Source organism: Hippopotamus amphibius, chromosome 11 (genome assembly GCF_030028045.1).
Source record: "Hippopotamus amphibius kiboko isolate mHipAmp2 chromosome 11, mHipAmp2.hap2, whole genome shotgun sequence".
Classification (NCBI taxonomy): Eukaryota; Metazoa; Chordata; class Mammalia; order Artiodactyla; family Hippopotamidae; genus Hippopotamus; species Hippopotamus amphibius.
In genome coordinates, this window is record NC_080196.1 from 78,915,224 (window position 1) to 78,934,949 (window position 19,726).

At 41.6% G+C, this 19,726-nt stretch overlaps 1 protein-coding gene across 1 annotated transcript; it reads left to right on the plus strand.

Annotated features, from left to right (window-relative positions):
• The first annotated feature begins 272 nt into the window (after positions 1-272).
• Positions 273-16,523, plus strand: LOC130830738 (myosin regulatory light chain 12B). The gene is made up of 4 exons (XM_057698023.1): positions 273-557; positions 11,022-11,217; positions 14,998-15,159; positions 16,030-16,523. Exons 2-4 carry the CDS (start codon positions 11,037-11,039, stop codon positions 16,200-16,202), a joined length of 516 nt encoding a protein of 171 aa, XP_057554006.1. The 5' UTR covers positions 273-557; positions 11,022-11,036; the 3' UTR covers positions 16,203-16,523.
• The last annotated feature ends 3,203 nt before the right edge of the window (positions 16,524-19,726 follow it).

The following is a 19,726-nucleotide window of genomic DNA, read 5'->3' on the forward strand; positions in this document are numbered from 1 at the left end:
CGCGGGACGGAACCTAAAAAAGTGCTCGTTTTATCTGAAGTTCAAGTGTAACAAGGCGAGACGTGACTGCTAACTTCGAGAGCCCTGGGTGGGCGGCGCCCGGAGACCCCAAAACCTCGAGGGCTCGAGCTCGAGCCCGCCCCGCCGGGTCAAATTCCAGGCCCGCCCCGCGCCGGCCCGGGAATGCGGAAGGGCCTCAGGACCCGCCGCGGACGGGGGGGGAGGAGAGCGGGCCGCGGAAACCCGGCCGCATCGCGCCCGCCTCAGACCGCACGGCCCAAGGGACACAACGAAAACCCAGGCCGCGGTCGTCGGCCCCAGCCCTACGCCTGGGCGGACAAAGCCGACTCGGCCGCGTACGTGGCGAGAACCGCCGCGCATTCTCCCGCCCGGAGTTGGATCCCGCCGCGCCTTCCGGGGCGACTTCCGGTCCGCCTCCCGAGGCAGGAAGTGCCGGCGCCGCCGCTGTCGCGCCGCAGTCCCTCGCTCCTCGCCTGGCTCTTCTCGCTCGTCTCGCGCAGGCAGCCCAGCTTCTCTGGTGCTGGTGTCCGGCCGCGGTGAGTGGCGCTCGCCCCCGCGCGCGACACCCCTGGGGCCGCCCCGGTGCCCCACCCCTCCAGCCGCCGCCCGACCCGGGCCCCGGGCCCCGGCCCCCGGCCCCCGCGCGGGCTTACAGGCGGGGCGGGGGCTGCGGGACCTGTCCGTGAGGCGGGGAGGGTCGGCGAGGAGGCATGGCCGCGGCCGGCCCGGGCCTGGACGTGGAGGGGCCTGGAGGCCCGGGCGGATGGAGCCGGGCTGGAGAGCCACCCTGCTGGCCGAGGCTGCCGGTCCCCGGCGCTGCGTCACCCGACGGCTTCACACACCTGGCGCCTCGGCACCCGCAGCCCCTGTCCCGATCGGCCCGGTCGGTGGGTTATGGTATCTGTGCCACACACACGGCTGGGTGCTCTGGGGGCATAGGGGTCCGCTGGTGGCGTGGTTCTGGCCCGGAGCTCCGGGTTGGTACCGGCTAAATGTAAGGATTTCCGTAGGAGTTGGGACTCTTCGCAGCATCTTGCACCTTGTAAAGGTTTACTTCATTCGTGCAGACTGAAGAAGAGAATAGCAAAAATCAGGAAAAGTTTCCTGAAAAAAAGAATCATGACCTCACTGAAGGCCTTGGACTTACCCCTGGGAGGGAAAACTTAGTATTTCTGGCTGGATCTGTGGTAGGAGGTAACGAGACCAAAAGCTCAAAAGGTGGGAATTGTGTCATGTGAAAAGGAGACGGTGGGGACACTAGCCTGAACGAAACAGAACTGTAATAAATAGTAGTTGGAAATAGATAGGTGGAGCAGTGGGGCTTTTTCACGGATGTCTTGCAAACTTGATGAGAAATAAGATTATGTAAGAGGCATTAGGGAGTCATTTTGGATTCTCCACTAAGGGAGCGAGGTGAAGAAAAGGGTGTTTAGTGGATTAGTTTGGCAGGCTTGGTTTAGGATGGATTTGCAATGGTCCTTTCGATAAGAAAAGATTCAAAAGAACCTTATAGGTTGTCTTTCATTTTATAATTGAGGAGAGTGAAACCCAGCGAGGTGAGATAATTTGCCCAAGGTCACTTGGCATTCACCTGGTGCCACCCATTTTTTTCTCTGAGCATTAGGTGGATGCTCTTGGAGCTCATAGTTAAGTGCATAGCTTCTAGTTTGTCCATGCTCTGTTGAATGAAATGGCTTTTATGATGACCGACTCCATACTCATTTAAGCTTTAATGAGACTGAGTTTGGACAAGGTGAACAGCAGCTTCTGAAGGACAGGTCCCCAGGTGAGGTTTGCTGGGCTTAGGAAGGATAAAAGAACTGGGAGCCTGGATTCAAAGACAACACGTACCTAGCGATGATTTTTATTGCCGGCAGCTTTGGGATCTTCCTTCCGCAATTTAGCTGGGGTGGCTTTGCCTGTTATCCCCAGCCAGCTCTCCACATTCTCCTGGTGGAGAATTTCCGCTGCCTGCATGCAGGATGTTAGGAGCTAGTGGTGCAGGCTTTGGAGCTAGACTTCCTGAGTATGATCCTGCATCTGAGCTCTACCTTTTTCTAGCTGTGGCTGCAAATTATTTATTCTCTTTGCCCTAGTTTTCTTTTCTGAGAAATGGGGATGATAACAGTACCTACATCATAAACTGTTGTGAGAATTATATATGTTAATAGATGTGAAGTGCTTACACTGGTGCCTAGCACGTGTTTAGCACTCTTATTAGTACTCTTTGTTCCAGGTATGGAACAAGGTGTGATTGGTACTTCTTGTTATGGATTTCTTGGGGAGAGTTCAGGGGCGTTTATGCTGAACCATGGCTAGACCGTAGATAAAAGCTATATTTTGGGGAGTCACATCCAGGACCTACCTTACAGAAAATGTGTGTGTATGTATGTAGTTCTGTTTGTGATAGCAAAGAAGCATGTGTATCTATCTGTTTCCTTAACTAGTATTTATTGAGCACTACCATGTGTAAAGCACTCTACTTGATCCTGCAATCCAAGGTAGAAAGGCTAAATGCCATAAAAATGTACGTGTAAATGGCACAGCAATGGAATACTACTGGGCAGGGAAAAAAAGATGAACCACTGATGAATGCAGCGAGATACATAAATCTCAAAAACATTGACTGAAAGAAGTTGGGCACATAGGATATCACTGTATGGTTCCATTTATAAGAAGTTCAAAGACAGAACTAATCTTTGGTGTTAGAAATGTGAACAGTTGTTGCCTATGGGAGAGGGTGATTGACTTGGAGAGAACTTCCTGGAGTCATGTTAACATTGGTTTTTTAAGATCTGTATATTTCACCATATATAAGTTTCACTGCAATAAAACAAAATGATAGGGGAGTAGAAAGCAAGGAAAGTTTACTGCCAACTGGAACAATCATAAAATCCATAATAAAGAAATGGCAGCATTATAATGTATGTGGTAAATGTTGAAATACATATACCACGGGAAAGCTTAACTGGTGTTAAGAGAAAAGCTGTAAAATTGAGTTTGGCTCTGTAAAAGAAATAATAGATGTAATAATTTATGGAACTGATTATATATTTGCCTAAATATGTAGCATAGAAACAATAATATGTTATTAAGCATGTCAGGTTAATTTTGTGGAGTATTTTGACTTGATTCTATACTCAATTCTCTTGATGATTGCTGTTTTCAGACTGTTGCTCAAGTATCCAGTCATTTGATCTTCCCAGTTAGCACAGACACTAGTCTTGACTGCAGTAATGACCATGGGAATTTGTGAGAAGTTTCTGAAGGAAGATTCTCATAGACTTTGGTGAAGATGAGAATTGAATCAAGAATGACCTTAGGTTTCAGCCCAAGAACCACTCTCTGCTTTTTTTGTTCATCCACTCTCAGACCTCACTCTGTGTCTCTGCTCACAAATAGGCGTTGAGAGGAGACTCTCTGAACACCCTTCCCCCAGGCATCTCTACTTTATCATGGCTAAAACTTAAACTCATCCCTTTGCTCCTGAAACCAGCTCCTCCTCTCTCCCCTAATTACCTCATTTTTGAGTGGTAACATTATGCTACCAGTTTTTCAACCAGTACTTGAGAAAAGCGCAGTCCTTCAAGAGAAACTTTGAGGGAAGCTCCAACTAGGAAGCAAGAAGAACTAGCAGATCAGCACAGGAATCAGAAGAATGGGATAGCGGTTGGTGATGGGAGCGTTGAGGATGGGGTGACCCTGTTGCACTTAAAAGAGGAAGCCACAGGACTTGGAGAGAAATCGAATGGAAGGAATTAAACTTTGCTAACCAGGAAGAGAAAATTTTCCTACCCAGTGCAGACTTGGCTGTGGCCCCTTTGAGGTTTTAAAAATTCTTTGGCTATAATTCTGAAATAAAGGCATTGTCCTATTAAATATTAAAGACACACAACTTGAGGAAACACAACTGCTTTAGTAGTTTTCTATCGCTGTATAGCAAATTACCCCCAAACTTGGCACCTTAAGAAAACAGTAAAGAGCTTCCAAGGGTCAGGAATTCCAGGGCAGCTTAGCCAGGTGGTTCTGGCTCGGGGTCTCGTGGAGTCGCAGCCCAGAGGTCAGTGGGGTTTGCAGTCACTTCAAGGAGGACCCACCTCCAAGATGGCTGACTCACCTGGCTGGCAGGTTGGTGCAGGCTGTTGGCAGGAGGCCTCAGTTCCCTGCTACATAGACCTCTCTGTGGGGTTGTATAGTACTGTCATGACCTGGTGCTGGCTTCCCCCAGATTGAGTGATCTGAGAGACAGCATGGCAGAACCTGCATCATCTACAATATTATGACAAAGTTGCACACCATAATTTTCACAATATTCTATTAGTTATGAAGGGTGGCAGAATATGCCACCCCAAAAGGTGCCGCTTTGGCATGAAGATTTTGAGCTGAAGGCAATTGAGAAGAAGCAGACACAAGAAAAGCTCTTCGCCCTCCCCCAGTGTGCCTAAAAGCAGGACACAAATTTACAAAGGTGTCCTTGCTTCCCTCTCTACCAGGCAGGACAAAGGTTTTTCTCTGGAGACAACTTTAGACTCTAAATGGAAAAGGCCGTGACTTAAATCTACAAGAAAAGCCCTACCCTTGTTTATACTCTGCTTTTAACCTTCCATAACTAGCCTCTCCCCTTCACACATGCCTTTCTTCTTTGGCTTTAGCTGAAGATGATATTTAAGCCAAAGTTCTAAGCCACCTCTGAGAGTTGTATTTTCCCTGGGTATCTCCCATGTATACATGAGGTATACATGTTAATAAACGTATGCTTATTTTTCTGTTGTTAATCTGTTATTACAAGGTGTCAGCAAAGAACTCAGAACCACAGTCAGGGTCTTCTAAGTGGTTAACTCAGTGGTTCTCAGTCTTCACTGTACATTGGAATCACCTGGTGCATTTTAAAAATACAGATTTCATTTTCAGTTGTACTAGACCAGGACGTGGACATCACTTTTCAAAAACTTCCAGCATGATTCTAATGTGCAGCCACGATTGAAACCAGAGGTGCCCTGCTGCGACAGCCATCTGCCTGCCATGTGGTAGCAGCACCTACTGGCTTAGAGGCTTCATAGGTAGCTGATAGAATATGCTCCAGAAGCATCTTTTCCAGGCTTCCAGTAAAGCCATATAGGCTGGATGAAGTTCACAAGCAGTTTCTGCTTGTTAATAGTTATGGTGCCCATGTTTGATTTGCACATCAGTATTGCAGGTGATTTTGCAGAAACTTAGATTATGATCTAAATATGTTGATGCCACAACCATCTATAATATCAGTATTCCTATATCCCTGCTCTTCTGTAACCTCTATAAATACTACATGTAACCTTTAGTTCACTCTATATCAGAAATTTACAAAAATAATTAATTTTTAAGAGGAAGTGACACTTCTATTTATTGCTGTTAAGGCTTATTCATTACCTTATATGCTGTGTTCTCAGTGGATTTTTTTTGTAACTAATGATAAGGTTTGATGGGTTTCTTTCATTTAATGTTTATAGGTCAAGTAATAATTTGACAGTCATAGGTAAAGATTTCAAGCCTTTACCTATCATGTCAAACCAAGACCATGACTGATAGGAAATACTGCCATTTGATAAACCCAAAACCAGGGCTGCAGCATTGCACAGTTGCAGGGAGTGCCATTCGTATTTTATTCTCTTCCTATTCCACTGTGCATTTCTAATCTATACATTGGTTTCCCCAGCATAGTTTGAATTGATTTGAAAACTCAATTTCACTAGGAATTAAATTTGGAGGAAAGTAGCTGCTCAGAAATCAGTGTTGGATTACATTGGTAAGTATTGAAAGTTTAAGAAATTTTTTGTGGTTTAAAAAAACATAAGTAGAAAAATTGTATGACGTAAAGAATATATAGGTAAAATCACCTTTAACAAATGGGGTTGAATTCTGGCTCTGCCATCAGGTGAGCTTGGGCAAGTTGTTTAACATATTTTGATATTCAGTTCCTTCATGTGTAAAGCAGGCATGTTAAATTTAGTGCACCTGAGTGCCTAGCACAGGAGTCACTCAGCAAATGGTAGTAGCCATAAGTTGAGTAGACCTTTAATTCTCTCTCTGGTCCTAAGGCATTTGAGAGAGAGAAAAAAGCAAGAACAAATGCATGAGTTAAGAAACTGCATGGTGCCTTGGACACATACTAGTAACAATCATTTCGTGTTGCTGAAGGAGAAGTACAAAGCAGAGAATGGCTGGGGGTGAGGCTGAAGGTCATTCTAGAGCAGGGTGTGTGTGCCAGCTTAAGAACTTGTACTTTGTCCTATAGGTGATGAGGAGCTGACGATTTCTCAAAAGGGAATGATATGGTTATATTTATGTTTTTACATACCTCTGGCTGGAAGATAAAGGGTAGTTTAGAGGGGACCAGAAAGCAAGGAGGTGGGTTAGTTGGCCATAGAAATATTCTACACAAAGAGGTGATGAGGGCCCAGTATAGGGTGGGGGCAGAAGAGTGAGGAAGACAGCAAATCTGATGAGTATTTCAGAGGCAGGGCTTGGCTCATCAGGGAGCGGGATGAGCGGGGATTACTCGCCATTTCTGGCTGAGTGAGGGCTTAAATGCTGGTGCCATTAACTGACAGGAAGCAGAAAGTTGAGAAAGTTTAGGAGAGGAAGATAATGAAATCCGTTTCTAACACGTTGATTCATCCTGAGTGTCGGTGGGGTATCAAATGAGTGCCTTTTACAAGCACAGTTGGCTGTTTGAGTCCACAGCTCAAGGGAAGGGTCAGCCCTGAGGATACAGACGTGGGAGTCATAGGTGTTGTCAGAACAATGAGAGCTGATGAGATCATCCAAGGAATGCAGAGTGAGAAGAACTTAATAAGCCAGGGACTATGAGAATCCTGGGGAACGTGAATATTTAAGTGAGTGGAGGAGATAAGAGCCTAGCAAGAAACTGGAGGAGGACCAGGCACAGAAATAGAGCTGAGAGGAGGTTGGTGTCAGCAAGTCAAATACAGCATTTTACTTAAACCAGTGGTTCAAACATGATGCTTAGGAGTCTCCCTCACTAGAGTGAAAAGTCTTCAAGGTTGGGAACCTTGGGCTCTTCTTCCATTTGGGACAGTTCATTTCTACTGTTACAGTTCATCAAGGGCAAGAGTTGTTGAGGCCTGCAGAGAAGAGGGATAAAATGGTGTCATATATAGGAGAAGGGCCCAAGGAGACTTAGACTGGATTTGGCAATTGGAAAGTGCTTGCAGTGAAGAAGAGAAAGCCACATTGTGGTGAGTGGGAAGTGAGAAAGCTGAGATATTTATGTCAGAAGGTAAGGAGAAAGAGGATGGCATTTTCTTTGAGGGCCAGAGTTCTCTTCAGATTGTTTTGCTACACCACCCTTTCTTCAGTTTTCAGCCGATTTTTTTTTTGAAACAACAAACTACTATTTTTACTTCTTTAAAACCACAGATATTAGAATTGATAATAAGGGAGAATTAAAATAAGTATGTTTTTTTTTAAATTTTTATTGGAGTATAGTTGCTTTACTCAGCTAATGTTTTATTATCAGTTGATATTTTATGTGTGTACTTTGTATATTTATATACCGATATAAATGTGCACTGGTTTTAAATGAAGAACAGAGAAAAAAATGAACTTTTTTTTCTTTTTAAAGAAATCTATGCACCCAACATAAGAGCACCTCAATACATAAGGCAAATGCTAACAGCCATAAAAGGGGAAATCAACAGTAACACAATAATAGTAGGAGACTTTAACACCCTACTTACATCAATGGACAGATCATCCAAACAGAAAATAAATAAGGACACACAAGCTTTAAATGACATGTTAGACCATCTTGACTTAATATTTATAGGACATTCCATCCAAAAACTACAGAATACACTTTCTTCTCAAGTGCACATGGAACATTTTCCAGGATAGATCACATCTTGGGTCACAAATCAAACCTCGGCAAATTCAGGAAAATTGAAATCATATCAAGCATCTTCTCTGACCACAATGCCATGAGTAGATATCAGTTACAGGAAAAAAACTATAAAAAATACAAACACATGGAGGCTAAACAATATGCTATTAAACAACCAAGAAATCACTAAAGAAATCAAAGAGGAAATCAAAAAATATCTACAAACAAATGACAATGAAAACACAACAAACCAAAACCTATGGGACACAGCAAAAGCAGTTCTAAGAGGGAAGTTTATAGCAATACAGTCCTACCTCAAGAAACAAGAAAAATATCGAATAAACAACCTAACCTTACACCTAAAACAATTAGAGAAAGAAGAACAAAGAAACCCCAAAGTGAGCAGAAGGAAAGAAATCATAAAGATCAGATCAGAAATAATGAAAAAGAGATGAAGGAAACAATAGCAAAGATCAATGAAACTAAAAGCTGGTTCTTTGAGAAGATAAACCAAATTGATAAACCATTAGCCAGACGCATCAGGAAAAAAAGGGGGAAGATGCAAATCAACAGAATTAGAAATGAGAAAGGAGAAGTAGCAACTGACACCGCAGAAATACAAAAGATCATGAGAGACTACTACAAGCAACTATATGCCAATAAATTGGATAACCTAGAAGAAATGGATAAATTCTTAGAAAAATACAATCTTCCAAGAAAGAACCAGGAAGAAATAGAAAATATGAACAGACCAGTCACAAGTAAGGGAATTGAGACTGTTGGGAGATTTTTAATCACAAACAAAAACCCAGGGCCAGGTGGCTTCACAGGCTAATTCTATCCGATATTTAGAGAAGAGCTAACACCTGTCCTTCTCAAACTCTTCCAAAATATAGCAGAAGGAGGAACACTCCCAAACTCATTCTACAAGGCCACCATCGCCCTGGGGGAAAACAAAATCATGCTGCTATTTCATTGAGCCATATCTGCTCTGTAACAGGTTTTAACTGGAGGCTCAGACTTGCTCACTGTATTATGGCTTTTCTAGCCTTACTGGGCTGTTACCTCCCCATTCTTGTTCACAGGCATTTTCTCTAATAAAGATCCTTGTGTGTGTAATCCTTTCTTGGCATCAGCTTCTTGGAGAACTCCAGCTAAGCTTCAAAAATGTTTAAATATAATGTACTTTTGGGTTAGCTGTAGGGTTATCATGAAACAATTGACTGATCAGTTTTTGAAAATAAAGATTTTCTCTTTGGGAGGTTTTCTAAATGACTATTACAGACATAATTTGCTGGTACTGAGGGAGAGAACTAATTCTTGCCTTCAGATCTACTTGTCTTTTATATCTTTTGAATCTCCTTTTGAAGAAATAGAATCATAGAATTTTTAGCATGAGAAAGAATTTTAATCGAACAGTTTTGAAATGTGAGGAAGAATTAAAGCAGAGTCAAGTGCCTTGCTAGTAGACCACATTCTGCCTTCAATTTAACCTTCAATATAACTAAGGTCACATATCAAGCTAAGTTACAGGAAGGAGAAGAAATTAACATTTATTCAGGCCAAGTGTACAGAGAGGGGAAGGAGTTGGAATGTTTAGAGTAAGGACTCTGGCTGATGTGCTTCAAAACTACAAACAGACTAAAACAATGTAGAGTAGATCACAGTCCAAGAATGGAAGTCCTGGAGACCCAGGTCCAGAATTCCCTTGCTCAGCCACTGCCCTTGTGAGTCATCTGCTTTCACACTGTGGGGCTGCAGAGTTTAACAGTCCCCAAGGCCACCCTCAATTCTGACACCAATTCCAAGTTTGGTTCCCCAAGACGACCCTTGGGTTCAGTAATTTGCTAGCTCTCACAGAAAACTGAAAGCTGTTGCACCTATGGTTATGGTTTTTTACATTAAAAGGATTCAGACTGAAGTCAACCGAGGGGCGAGACTCCTGGTTCAAGAGAATTCCAGGTGCTTTGCTTCCAGTGGTCCTCTCCATGGGCAGTGTTGACTCCTCCTGGCAGCAAGGTGTGACCGAGAACATGGAGTATTGCTCGCCAGAGAGTTCACTCGACCATTCACAGTCATAGTTTTTACTAGGGCTCTGTCCCCTAGGTATGGTCTACTACTCCTAGGCTGACTTCAGTCTCCAGTTTTCTAGAGACCAGGCTGGTAACACCTGACCCAAAGCCCCCACGATAAATCACATTGTTAGACTCTTTGGTGTGACTCAAGACCTCAGATATACTAGGTAGGACATTCTAAGGGCTTAGAGATTACCTCCCAGGAGCTGAGAACAAAGGCCAGACCTCTCTGGGCAGAATCAAATCCTTTACTACACAAGGGCCATTGTTGTTTGTTTGTTTTTTAACCTCAGTAGTACCTATCTCATAGGGCAGTTGTGAACACTGAGTAAGACAGTGGAGCAAAAAATTCTGATGTCCATGGGTTTTCAAGGTTATATGTAGCTAGTAATGGTGAAGCTGAGATTCAGACTCAGGATTTTTCTAATTCCAAAGCCACTAGTATTTTTGTGTTGTATTTATTTACATCATTTAAAACTGCAAATAAAAAAAGGAATGAGAAGGGAATTCCTCAGTAGACTGGCACTCGGTGCTTTCACTGCCGGGACCTGGGTTCAGTCCCCGGTTGGGGAACTGAGAGCCTACAAGCCACATGGTGGGCCAAAAGAAAAAAAAAATGGAATAAGAAGTGTCCATTCTATTTGACATTTAAAACATTGGTGGCTTTCAGTAGAGTATTAGGGGCTATCACTAAAGCTGTATTACAGAGAATTGAGGCGTGATTGGGAAAATGAGAAAATGGAGAGAATTGAGTATTAGACTACTATTTTAAAAGTTTTGTCAAGAGAGGGGAAATGAAGATGTAGCTAGAAGGGATACAAGATTAAAGTTACATTTTGATGATATTTATTTATTTATTTATTTATTTATTTATTTTGGCTGCACCGGGTCTGGTTTTAATTGTGGCATGCATGTGGGATCTAGTTCCTTGATCAGGGATCGAACCTGTGTCCCCTGCATTGGCAGGCGGATTCGTAACCACTGCGCCACCTAGGAAGTCCATATGCATTATATTTTGCTTTATGTTCTTTTCTTTTTAACTCTAGAATTAAACTGCCACCATGTCGAGCAAAAAGGCAAAGACCAAGGCCAAGAAGCGCCCCCAGCGCGCGACCTCCAATGTGTTCGCCATGTTTGACCAGTCACAGATTCAGGAGTTCAAGGAGGCCTTCAACATGATCGATCAGAACCGAGATGGTTTCATCGACAAGGAAGACTTGCACGATATGCTTGCTTCTCTAGGTAGACTTTTATATTCTTAAAATATTCCTGCTTCCCCAAAATAATCAGCATTTTATGAATTATTTTTTGTGTGATGTACAAATATTCATCTCTTGGTCTCAAAGGCCTCTTGAGAGATTTTGGGTGGGAGGTACCATACTGAGGCTTGGCCAGTCACAAGAGGATACGCCTGTGGGACTGGGGGCCGGGCAGGCTTCTGTGCCTGTTAGCTAAATATGATAGGTCAGCTAGGTGAAAAGCCAGGGGATGGCTGGGTGGCAGAATATCAGAATCTTAAACAAAAAGGGTGGCTAATAATATAGTGTACTAAGTAATAAAGGTTGAGGATAGGTTATAAGACAGAGGTGACTGTAATACGTGATAATGATTATCTCAGGGAGGAAGGGCTCTGCTCCTAAAAAAAGAGAACACAGAGAAGGGGGCTTCCACAATTTACAATTTTTTTATAATTAAGAAAAGAAAATGTAAAGATAGAAGGTCCATTTATTTATTTTAATTAATTTATTTATTTATTGTCTGTGTTGGGTCTTCATTGCTGCACGTGGGCTCTCTCTAGTTGTGGCAGGCCAGGGCCACTCTTCATTGCAGTGGCTTCTCTTGTTGCAGAGCAGGCTCAGTAGTTGTGGCTCTAGAGCACAGGCTCAGTAGCTGTGGTGCACGGGCTCAGCTGCTCCACATCATGTGGGATCTTCCCGGACCAGGGCTCAAACCTGTGTCCCCTGAATTGGCAGGCAGACCCCTAACCACTGTTCCACTAGAGAAGCCCCATTTATTTATTTTTATAGATTAGTTATTTAACTATAATTGATTTATAATATTGTATTAGTTTCAGGTGTGTAGCTCCAGATTCTTTTCAATTATATATTATTACAAGATATTGAGTATAGTTCCCTGTGCTATACAGTAGGTCCTTGTTGGTTATTTTATATATAGTGGTGTGTATCTATTAATCCCAAACCCCTAATTTATCCCTGCCCCCTACCTTTCCCTTTTGGTAACCATAAGTGTGTTTTCTACGTGTGTGCGTCTGTTTCTATCTTGTAAATAAGTTTGTTTTTTTTTTTTTAGATTCCACATATGTGTTAACATATGATATTTGTCTTTCTCTGCCTGACTTACTTCAGTTGGTATGATCATCTCTAGGTCCATCCATGTTGCTGCAAATGGCAATATTTAATTTAAACATACAAGATTTAAAGCAAACATAAACTGCTCTTTGTCATTTTGGTTGTGTGGGTGTTAATTTATTATTCCTTACATGATTTTGTTTCTTTGATCTTAAGTAAGGAAGGGAAAGTACTCCATGTCCTGCCAGAGTTGGCACTGATTTTACAGTTGGAAGAAAGGAGTGTCAAGCCAGGGGGTTCTCTATAGGCTAGAATGATGTGCAGGGAAGGGGGCGTAGGTCAAGGATGGCCCACTGTTAGGCTTTGCATGCGAACGTTTCTGTGTCTGACTCTGAGCCACAAAGGGCAGTTCAAAGGCCAGAGGGCAAAGCGAGAGGAGTTGTTACCTTTTTCCTTTTAGTAACCACATGACTTTGTTCTTCTCTTTTATTTTTTTCTCCTAACATTATTTTGAAATTTTTTAAGCCTGTAAAAAGTTGAAAGGACAGTATAATGGACACGCATCCATCCTTTACCCAGATTCACCAGTTGTCAACATTTTGCAACATTCCCTTTATTCAGAGTGAGAGTTGAGTCAAGATACTGATCTGACTTGCTGCCTCAGAGGTAGAGTGGATCCCAGTGTTTTCCACACTCTAAATAGCTAAGTACTAAGTGTACTTTGGGGAGCATGTCACTACTGAAGAAGGCCACTGAGGAAAACTGAGGGCCTGCGCTGTATTACAAAGATTGAACACTCAAGCCTGTCCCTTGCTCCTAGTAGATGCTCAATTAATTTTTGTTGGATGAATGAGAGATGGTAGAGTAAGAGACTGATTTGGGAGACTTCCATTTTGGGGAACCCCATGCCTTTAAAGATAGATATTTATGTTTTAAATCAACAAATATATATTAGATGCCTTGAATGGGTCCATAGGTGCTTAGCCTAAGCCAATTCATTTTAAATTCCTGTGTCTTTTGTATCCATGTTCTCTTGACTCCTTTGGGTTATACTTTTTACCTCAAAAAATTGCTGCAAGAGAGTGGGGTTAAATCTGAAGGTAGAAAAGTAGTTCTTTTTAGCTACTTTCACTTACTTGAAGAATCTCAAGATTAATTTTGGGCTAATTTTGTATCAGTGTGTTGAATAGGTATAATGAGTGAAGGTTGTAATGCAATAAGACATATGCCAACTTGGCACTTAAATTTCACCCAAATTCCCAGGAGTAAAACTTACATGTGAACCATAATTCTAGACTTGACTATCATTAGTACTCACTTGGGTATAATAGTGACATGCTGACATAGATGTTGTTTTCATGGAGAATCATACTTAATGTTGGAAGGGACCTTTCAGATACCAAGTTTAACAAGTCCAGTTTATAGATAAAAAGTAAACCCTAGACAGTTGCCACCTTCTCCCAGGGCACACAGCTGATGGCAGAACTGGGATTCAGACCCACTATTCCAGACCTTTCGTTCAGTGCTACTTTCCTGCACCATGTGGACCTCACAAATGCTGGCACAAAGAGAAGCTCTTTGTTACTCTCACCATATGTGGCCATTCCAGGGGAATTTCTCCCAACTTTGAGGGGAGGGTTAGGGGAGTCCCATCACCCCTCTGCTAGAAGAGGGAGAAGTATCCTTGGTTGGAACTGAGATTAAGATTTCCCATTATGAACAGTAATGAACAAGACGGCGTTTCAGCAACATGAGTAAACAGCCTCTGGGGATGTGTCTGGCAACCAGATAGGACATGACATTGTTTAAAATGAGCTCCCAGTTCTAAACCAACCTAATCGTTTTAGCTTAAATGACCAACTTATAAATAAATTATTTGAAACATACCAGTTATAGGCAACTGTACTGCAGTTAGAAATATGAATATTTAGATTTTTTAAATAACCAGTATTGAAATGCCCTGATAGGTCTTTAATGTTATCCACATTCAAGACATACTAATGTGACCTTGCCTGGTTCATAGTTTCACGTATTTGTTTTGTTTTATTTTTAATGAAAAATAGTGAGGAAAAGTTGCAGAAAAGATCAGTGAATGGACAATATTCAACCTAAGCCCAGAATGCTTTTTTTTTTTTTTAATACATTTATTTATTTATTTATTTATTTATTTTATTTTATTGGCTGTGTTGGGTCTTCGTTGCTGCACATGGGCTTTCTCTAGTTGCAGTGAGTGGGGGCTACTCTTCATTTTGTGGTGCGCGGGCTTCTCATTGCAGTGGCCTCTCTTGTTGCAGAGCACAGGCTCTAGGCACGTGGGCTTCAGTAGTTGCGGCACATGGGCTCAATAGTTGTGGCTCATGGGCTTTAGAGCGCAGGCTCAATAGTTGTGGCACATGGGCTTAGTTGCTCTGCGGCATGTGGTATCTTCCTGGGGCAGGGATCAAACTCGTGTGCCCTGCATTGGCAGGCAGATTCTTACCCACTGCGCCACCTAGGAAGTCCCCAGGATGCATTTTATTAATGATGTATCAAAGATTTTTTTATGTTGCCAAAAATTGTCCTTTTTAAACGTTCTTAATATGTAAATTGAAAAATTAGTTTCGTGTAATGGTGATGTAACTTAAAAATATGTTGGGGAACATAACAATCACAGAATAATTATTTATTGAAATGAGTTCTTTGTCCTTAAATGTTAAAATGTGAAATTTTCTAGGGAAGAACCCCACTGACGCGTACCTTGAAGCCATGATGAATGAGGCTCCGGGGCCCATCAACTTCACCATGTTCCTCACCATGTTTGGAGAAAAGCTGAATGGCACAGACCCAGAAGATGTCATCAGAAATGCTTTTGCTTGCTTTGATGAAGAAGCAACTGGTGAGCGCTCTTTGTTTATGCTTGGCCTCATTCCAGACTATGTGAAACATTTTTTAGGGAATGAGAAAGATTAGTAAAATATAAATTTTTTAAAATGAGTAGAGGGAAACTATCATTTACAATAGGACAGTCGACCAAGAATGGCTAGAACTCAGGTGTGTAGGTCATAAAGCTACACAGCTTGTGGTGTTAATCTTTGAATCTGGTTCTGAGCTTCCTGAAAGCCAAAGGGAGAATTGTCTGTTAAATAGTGTTTCTTAGACAATGAAAACTACTTCTTCAAGAAACTTTAAATCTCACCCAAAAATATAGTTAACTAACATGAATAATTAAAATCTTAGGTTTTTCCCTTATTATTTAAAAATGTGTGAGGAAGGCTTGGCTGTTCAGTTTTCTCCCTCCTCTCGTCTCGCCTTTGCTTCTGCGTTAACCCTCTGCTCAGCACGCACATCACTGCCTCAGACACACCTCGGGTCCTCCTTCCTGCTTCCCCGTCGCTACCTAGTAAAACTGCACCATCCTTCATGCACATTTGGTCTTGGCAACACTGCCCTTTTATTCTGGGTATCTGCCTTTTTTTTTTAATATCTCTGAAATACAAGGTATTTTTTTCTCCTCTGGAAAATACTTTCTTCAAATTAATTTTCTAAGCATATCATCTACTAATGAGCTTTTTAAATGGTATAATCTAATATTAATAAAGAACTCCAAAAATAATAGGAAAACATAATGATATGGTTATGTACTGCTCTGTGTTGTTCAGGTAAATCTGTATGTTCTGGAACCTCTTGTAAGGTTGACCTAGCTGAGAACCGAATCGTTAAAGTGCCAGCAGGTGTTCACGACTCCCTTTTTTCCGCTGCCTTGCAGGCACCATTCAGGAGGATTACCTGAGAGAGCTGCTGACCACTATGGGAGATCGGTTTACAGACGAGGAAGTGGACGAGCTGTACAGAGAAGCACCTATTGACAAAAAGGGGAATTTCAATTACATTGAGTTCACGCGCATCCTTAAACATGGAGCGAAAGACAAGGATGACTGAAAGGAACTTGAGCTAAAACTTTCCAATTTCTTTGTCTTACTCTGTTTTATTTCCCAGACACTTCCCCCTTCATAGACCCGTTGCATGCAACTTAGTTTCACAGCTTTGCCTCGTTTTTCGGTGTATTTATTCTAGACCTTTCTGCCACTTAGCGCTTGTATAATCAGACTGCAAATGGGGATGAGGTTGTTAATTGTATTGAAAAAAGCGATTGCGAATAAAAATCAACAAATGTGAAAGCCCAGGAAAATATATCCGGTATTTCTGGTTTTGCTGGATTTTTACATTTTATATAATAAAAAAATGCTATTTTGAAATAAAGATTATGCTGACTCAAATGGAATATAATGGAAAGTTAAATAACTGGTAGTTGGGGGTAGTCCTTTTTTTAGACTTACAAGTTCGTATAATTCAGATTTCATAGTAAAAGTGATTTTTCACACGTATGGGACTGTTCTTCAGTACAAATTAACATCATTATACAGTAAAAACTAGTTATACCTTAGGTTTTCATGCTTCTGGTAAGTCAGATATATAAATTACTGAATGATAAATATAGAATGTCTCTGAGAAAACATTTAACATTTTATTGATCTGAGTCTAGGAACACGAGGCAAAATTGAAACTTACAGTGTGTAAGGTGTTGCACATAGATGATTTTCATTGACTCTTCCCAGCATCCTTGTGGGATAGACTTTTATCAGCCCTGTATTTCAAGGGGAAGAACTGAGCTCTGGGGAGTCAGGTGATGGATCTGAGTCTCTGTCAGAGCTGCGACTCCACGCCAGGGTGCCCCACTCCAGAGCGTGGATGCTGGGACCACTGTGCTGTCTCTGAAAAGCCCCAAATGCCTAAAAGGTCAAGATGTTTCCATTACATTCTAACATAATTTTGTAATCATTATTGAAATTTAAAGTAATTTGGGGGACATTTATTATTTGAACAGAATTTCAGAAGATTCTATCCAGGTGAAAAATAGAAGACAAAAGATTATAAACAAATATAGAGGTTTGAAGGCGGTTCACATAGTGTAGAGTGTTGACTGGGTGCAGGGTCTGAAAACCATACAGACAAGGCTGCTATGAGCTCATTTAACATCCTCAAGGCTAAGCAATATGAGAAATAGAGAAAAACCTTAAAAAAAGAAAAAAATCCAGTTAAAAAAAAAAAAAAAGCTTCCCAATGTTGTTCAATACCTATTCCCTCTTAAATGTGTTGTATTAATATTTTATCTGCTTAAAATCAATGCATTTACATGTTTAATGTTTGTACTTTCGAGCTTGGTGTGGTAGAGAAATCCTGGTCACTTGCTATCACTTAATTTTTCTAGGCTTTTCATCATCTTTAAAAAGAGCAGTTCCACTCTCATGGTCTGGTACACAAGAAGTGCTTTGCAGTTCATAAGAGCTTTCACACTTAGACCTGATCCTTACCACGCATGAGGTAAGTAGGGCAAGTTAACATTCCTGCTTTTTTTATGGGAGCTGAAGTTTAGAAAAGTTGACGCATCTGTCTGAGGTCCCACAAGAACAAAATCCACATCTGGCTCCCTTTCCTACTTCCAAGCGTAAAGTCACATGCAGTGTGAAACCAGAATCACTGTGTGTAGAAGGAGAAGGGGGAGTGTAGGGATCATTTGACTACCGTGAAACTAATACTTATCAGTTGCCTGTTATGTGCCAGGTGTTCTCAGTTGGGGTAACCGGGGTGGGGGGGGGTGCGGCAGAGGATAGGACAGACAAGGATGGCACCCTCCTGGGGCTCAGTTCCTTAGTGGGAGATCAGGAAGGCATCTGTACGTACCGTGGGACACAGAACTGAGCAAGTGCAGCAGAGGGCCTCTGAGGTGGCATGCTTAAGCTGAGATCCGAATGACAAGAAGAGGGTGCCCTTGGGTTTTCTGCTCACAGGGGATGCTCCTTCCAAGGCAGGTGCTGGCAGGAGCACTGGGAGAGCTCAGGGGACGGACATATGGGTGGCATTTTCTCCGTGGTCTAAGTGCAGAATCGTAGGGCTTTGGGCAGGGAAGAAATGTGAATTATGTTTTAAAAACTCAGCCTTGCTTCTGGGTATAGAATGGAGCACAAAAGTAGCAGCAAGAAGGCTTCCAGTTAGGAGGCTGTCACCATGGTCCAGGCAAGTCAAGAGGGTGGCTTGGAATCCGCAGGTGGTCGAGGAGGTGGCTGTCCTTATCTTTACTCTGCTCCAGGCCATGTCACCAGCTCTCTGGCATCATTTTAACTGCATTTTTTCTTTTGCTCTGCTTAAAGGCAGATTTGAGAAGATAGGGAGATTGAAAAAATGTTTCAAGATTAAAAATAAAACCTGTTTCTTGAATGCCTTGTGTAGACCTGACATATCCCATTCTGTTCTATCCATAGTATCTGTAAAGAGAGCAGTGGAATTCAGCATGCACTCTAAGGCACCTCAGATAGGACCTTGTTCTCTCTGGTTCAATAAATATTAGTACCGATGATGAAAACTCTGTATTTTAATATCTTTCCTTTTTTGAGAACAACTTAGAAATGATTTCTAAAATTGACAGTTGATTCCTTGGCCACTGCAGTTGGAATGTTTGTGTGTTTGTCATCAGGTAGTTAAAACTATGTTGACTGGTTGCTCTGCACTATGCATGTTACACTACTGGCCTTTGAGGTAGGTTTATTTGTTTTTTTAAATTATTATTATTATCCTTGTTCTACAGATAAAGCACTGAAATGCAGAGAAGTAACTTTCCAAGGTTACACAAGTAGGAACCAATGGGGCCATAGTTTGATTCCAGTCAGTCGAGTTCTAGAACCTGCCCTCCCAGGAAAATAATTATTGGAAATAACACCACTAGTTTCTTACCATCATGGAGGAGTTTTAAAAGTATTCATTATTGCGTTTGATCCTCAAAACTCTAGGAGGTGGGTAAGGTGGGCATTGTTGTCCCATTTTACAGATGAGAATGCTGAGTTACAGAAGTTACCTCACTTGCTGAACTTTATATTAGACAAGTGTCTGAGCCATGACTAGCTTTTAAGCTTTTTGAGTGAGACAGTGCTTCTCATTAAACCTGTAGTTTGCTAACAAGATGATTAATACCTGTAGCCTGATCAACATAGTTTTCTCATTTATAAATGTATATATGCTATGTATCATATCTATGAAAGCCATTAATATTTATAAAGTTGAAATTATGTTTAATTATACATTTAATGAATCATCTTCCCTGTTAAAATGATTGCATAAAAATGAAATTTTAAATTCAGCATATATATGAATAAATACTTAAATAAGAGTTTTTTTGATTGTAATTTTTTTTAACATTTTAATGTTTTTGAAAACAGAATGCCTTACAATCAATGTATATGTTTAATATTGTTTATCCTTAAAAGTAATTGTATCAACATTGCACCTCAAAATTGGAAGGTCTTAAAAGATAAAAAACACAACCAGGGATGGAGCCCAGGCCCATGGCAGTGCAAGCACAGAGTCCTAATCACTGGACCTCCAGGGAAGTCCCCAAAAACACATTTTTT

Coding starts and splice junctions, on each gene's coding strand:
- LOC130830738 (XM_057698023.1), top strand. CDS start 11,037: ATGTCGAGCAAAAAGGCAAAGACCAAGGCCAAGAAGCGCCCCCAGCGC. Junction 11,218..14,997: donor CGATATGCTTGCTTCTCTAG/GTAGACTTTTAT, acceptor GAAATTTTCTAG/GGAAGAACCCCACTGACGCG. Junction 15,160..16,029: donor CTTTGATGAAGAAGCAACTG/GTGAGCGCTCTT, acceptor GCTGCCTTGCAG/GCACCATTCAGGAGGATTAC.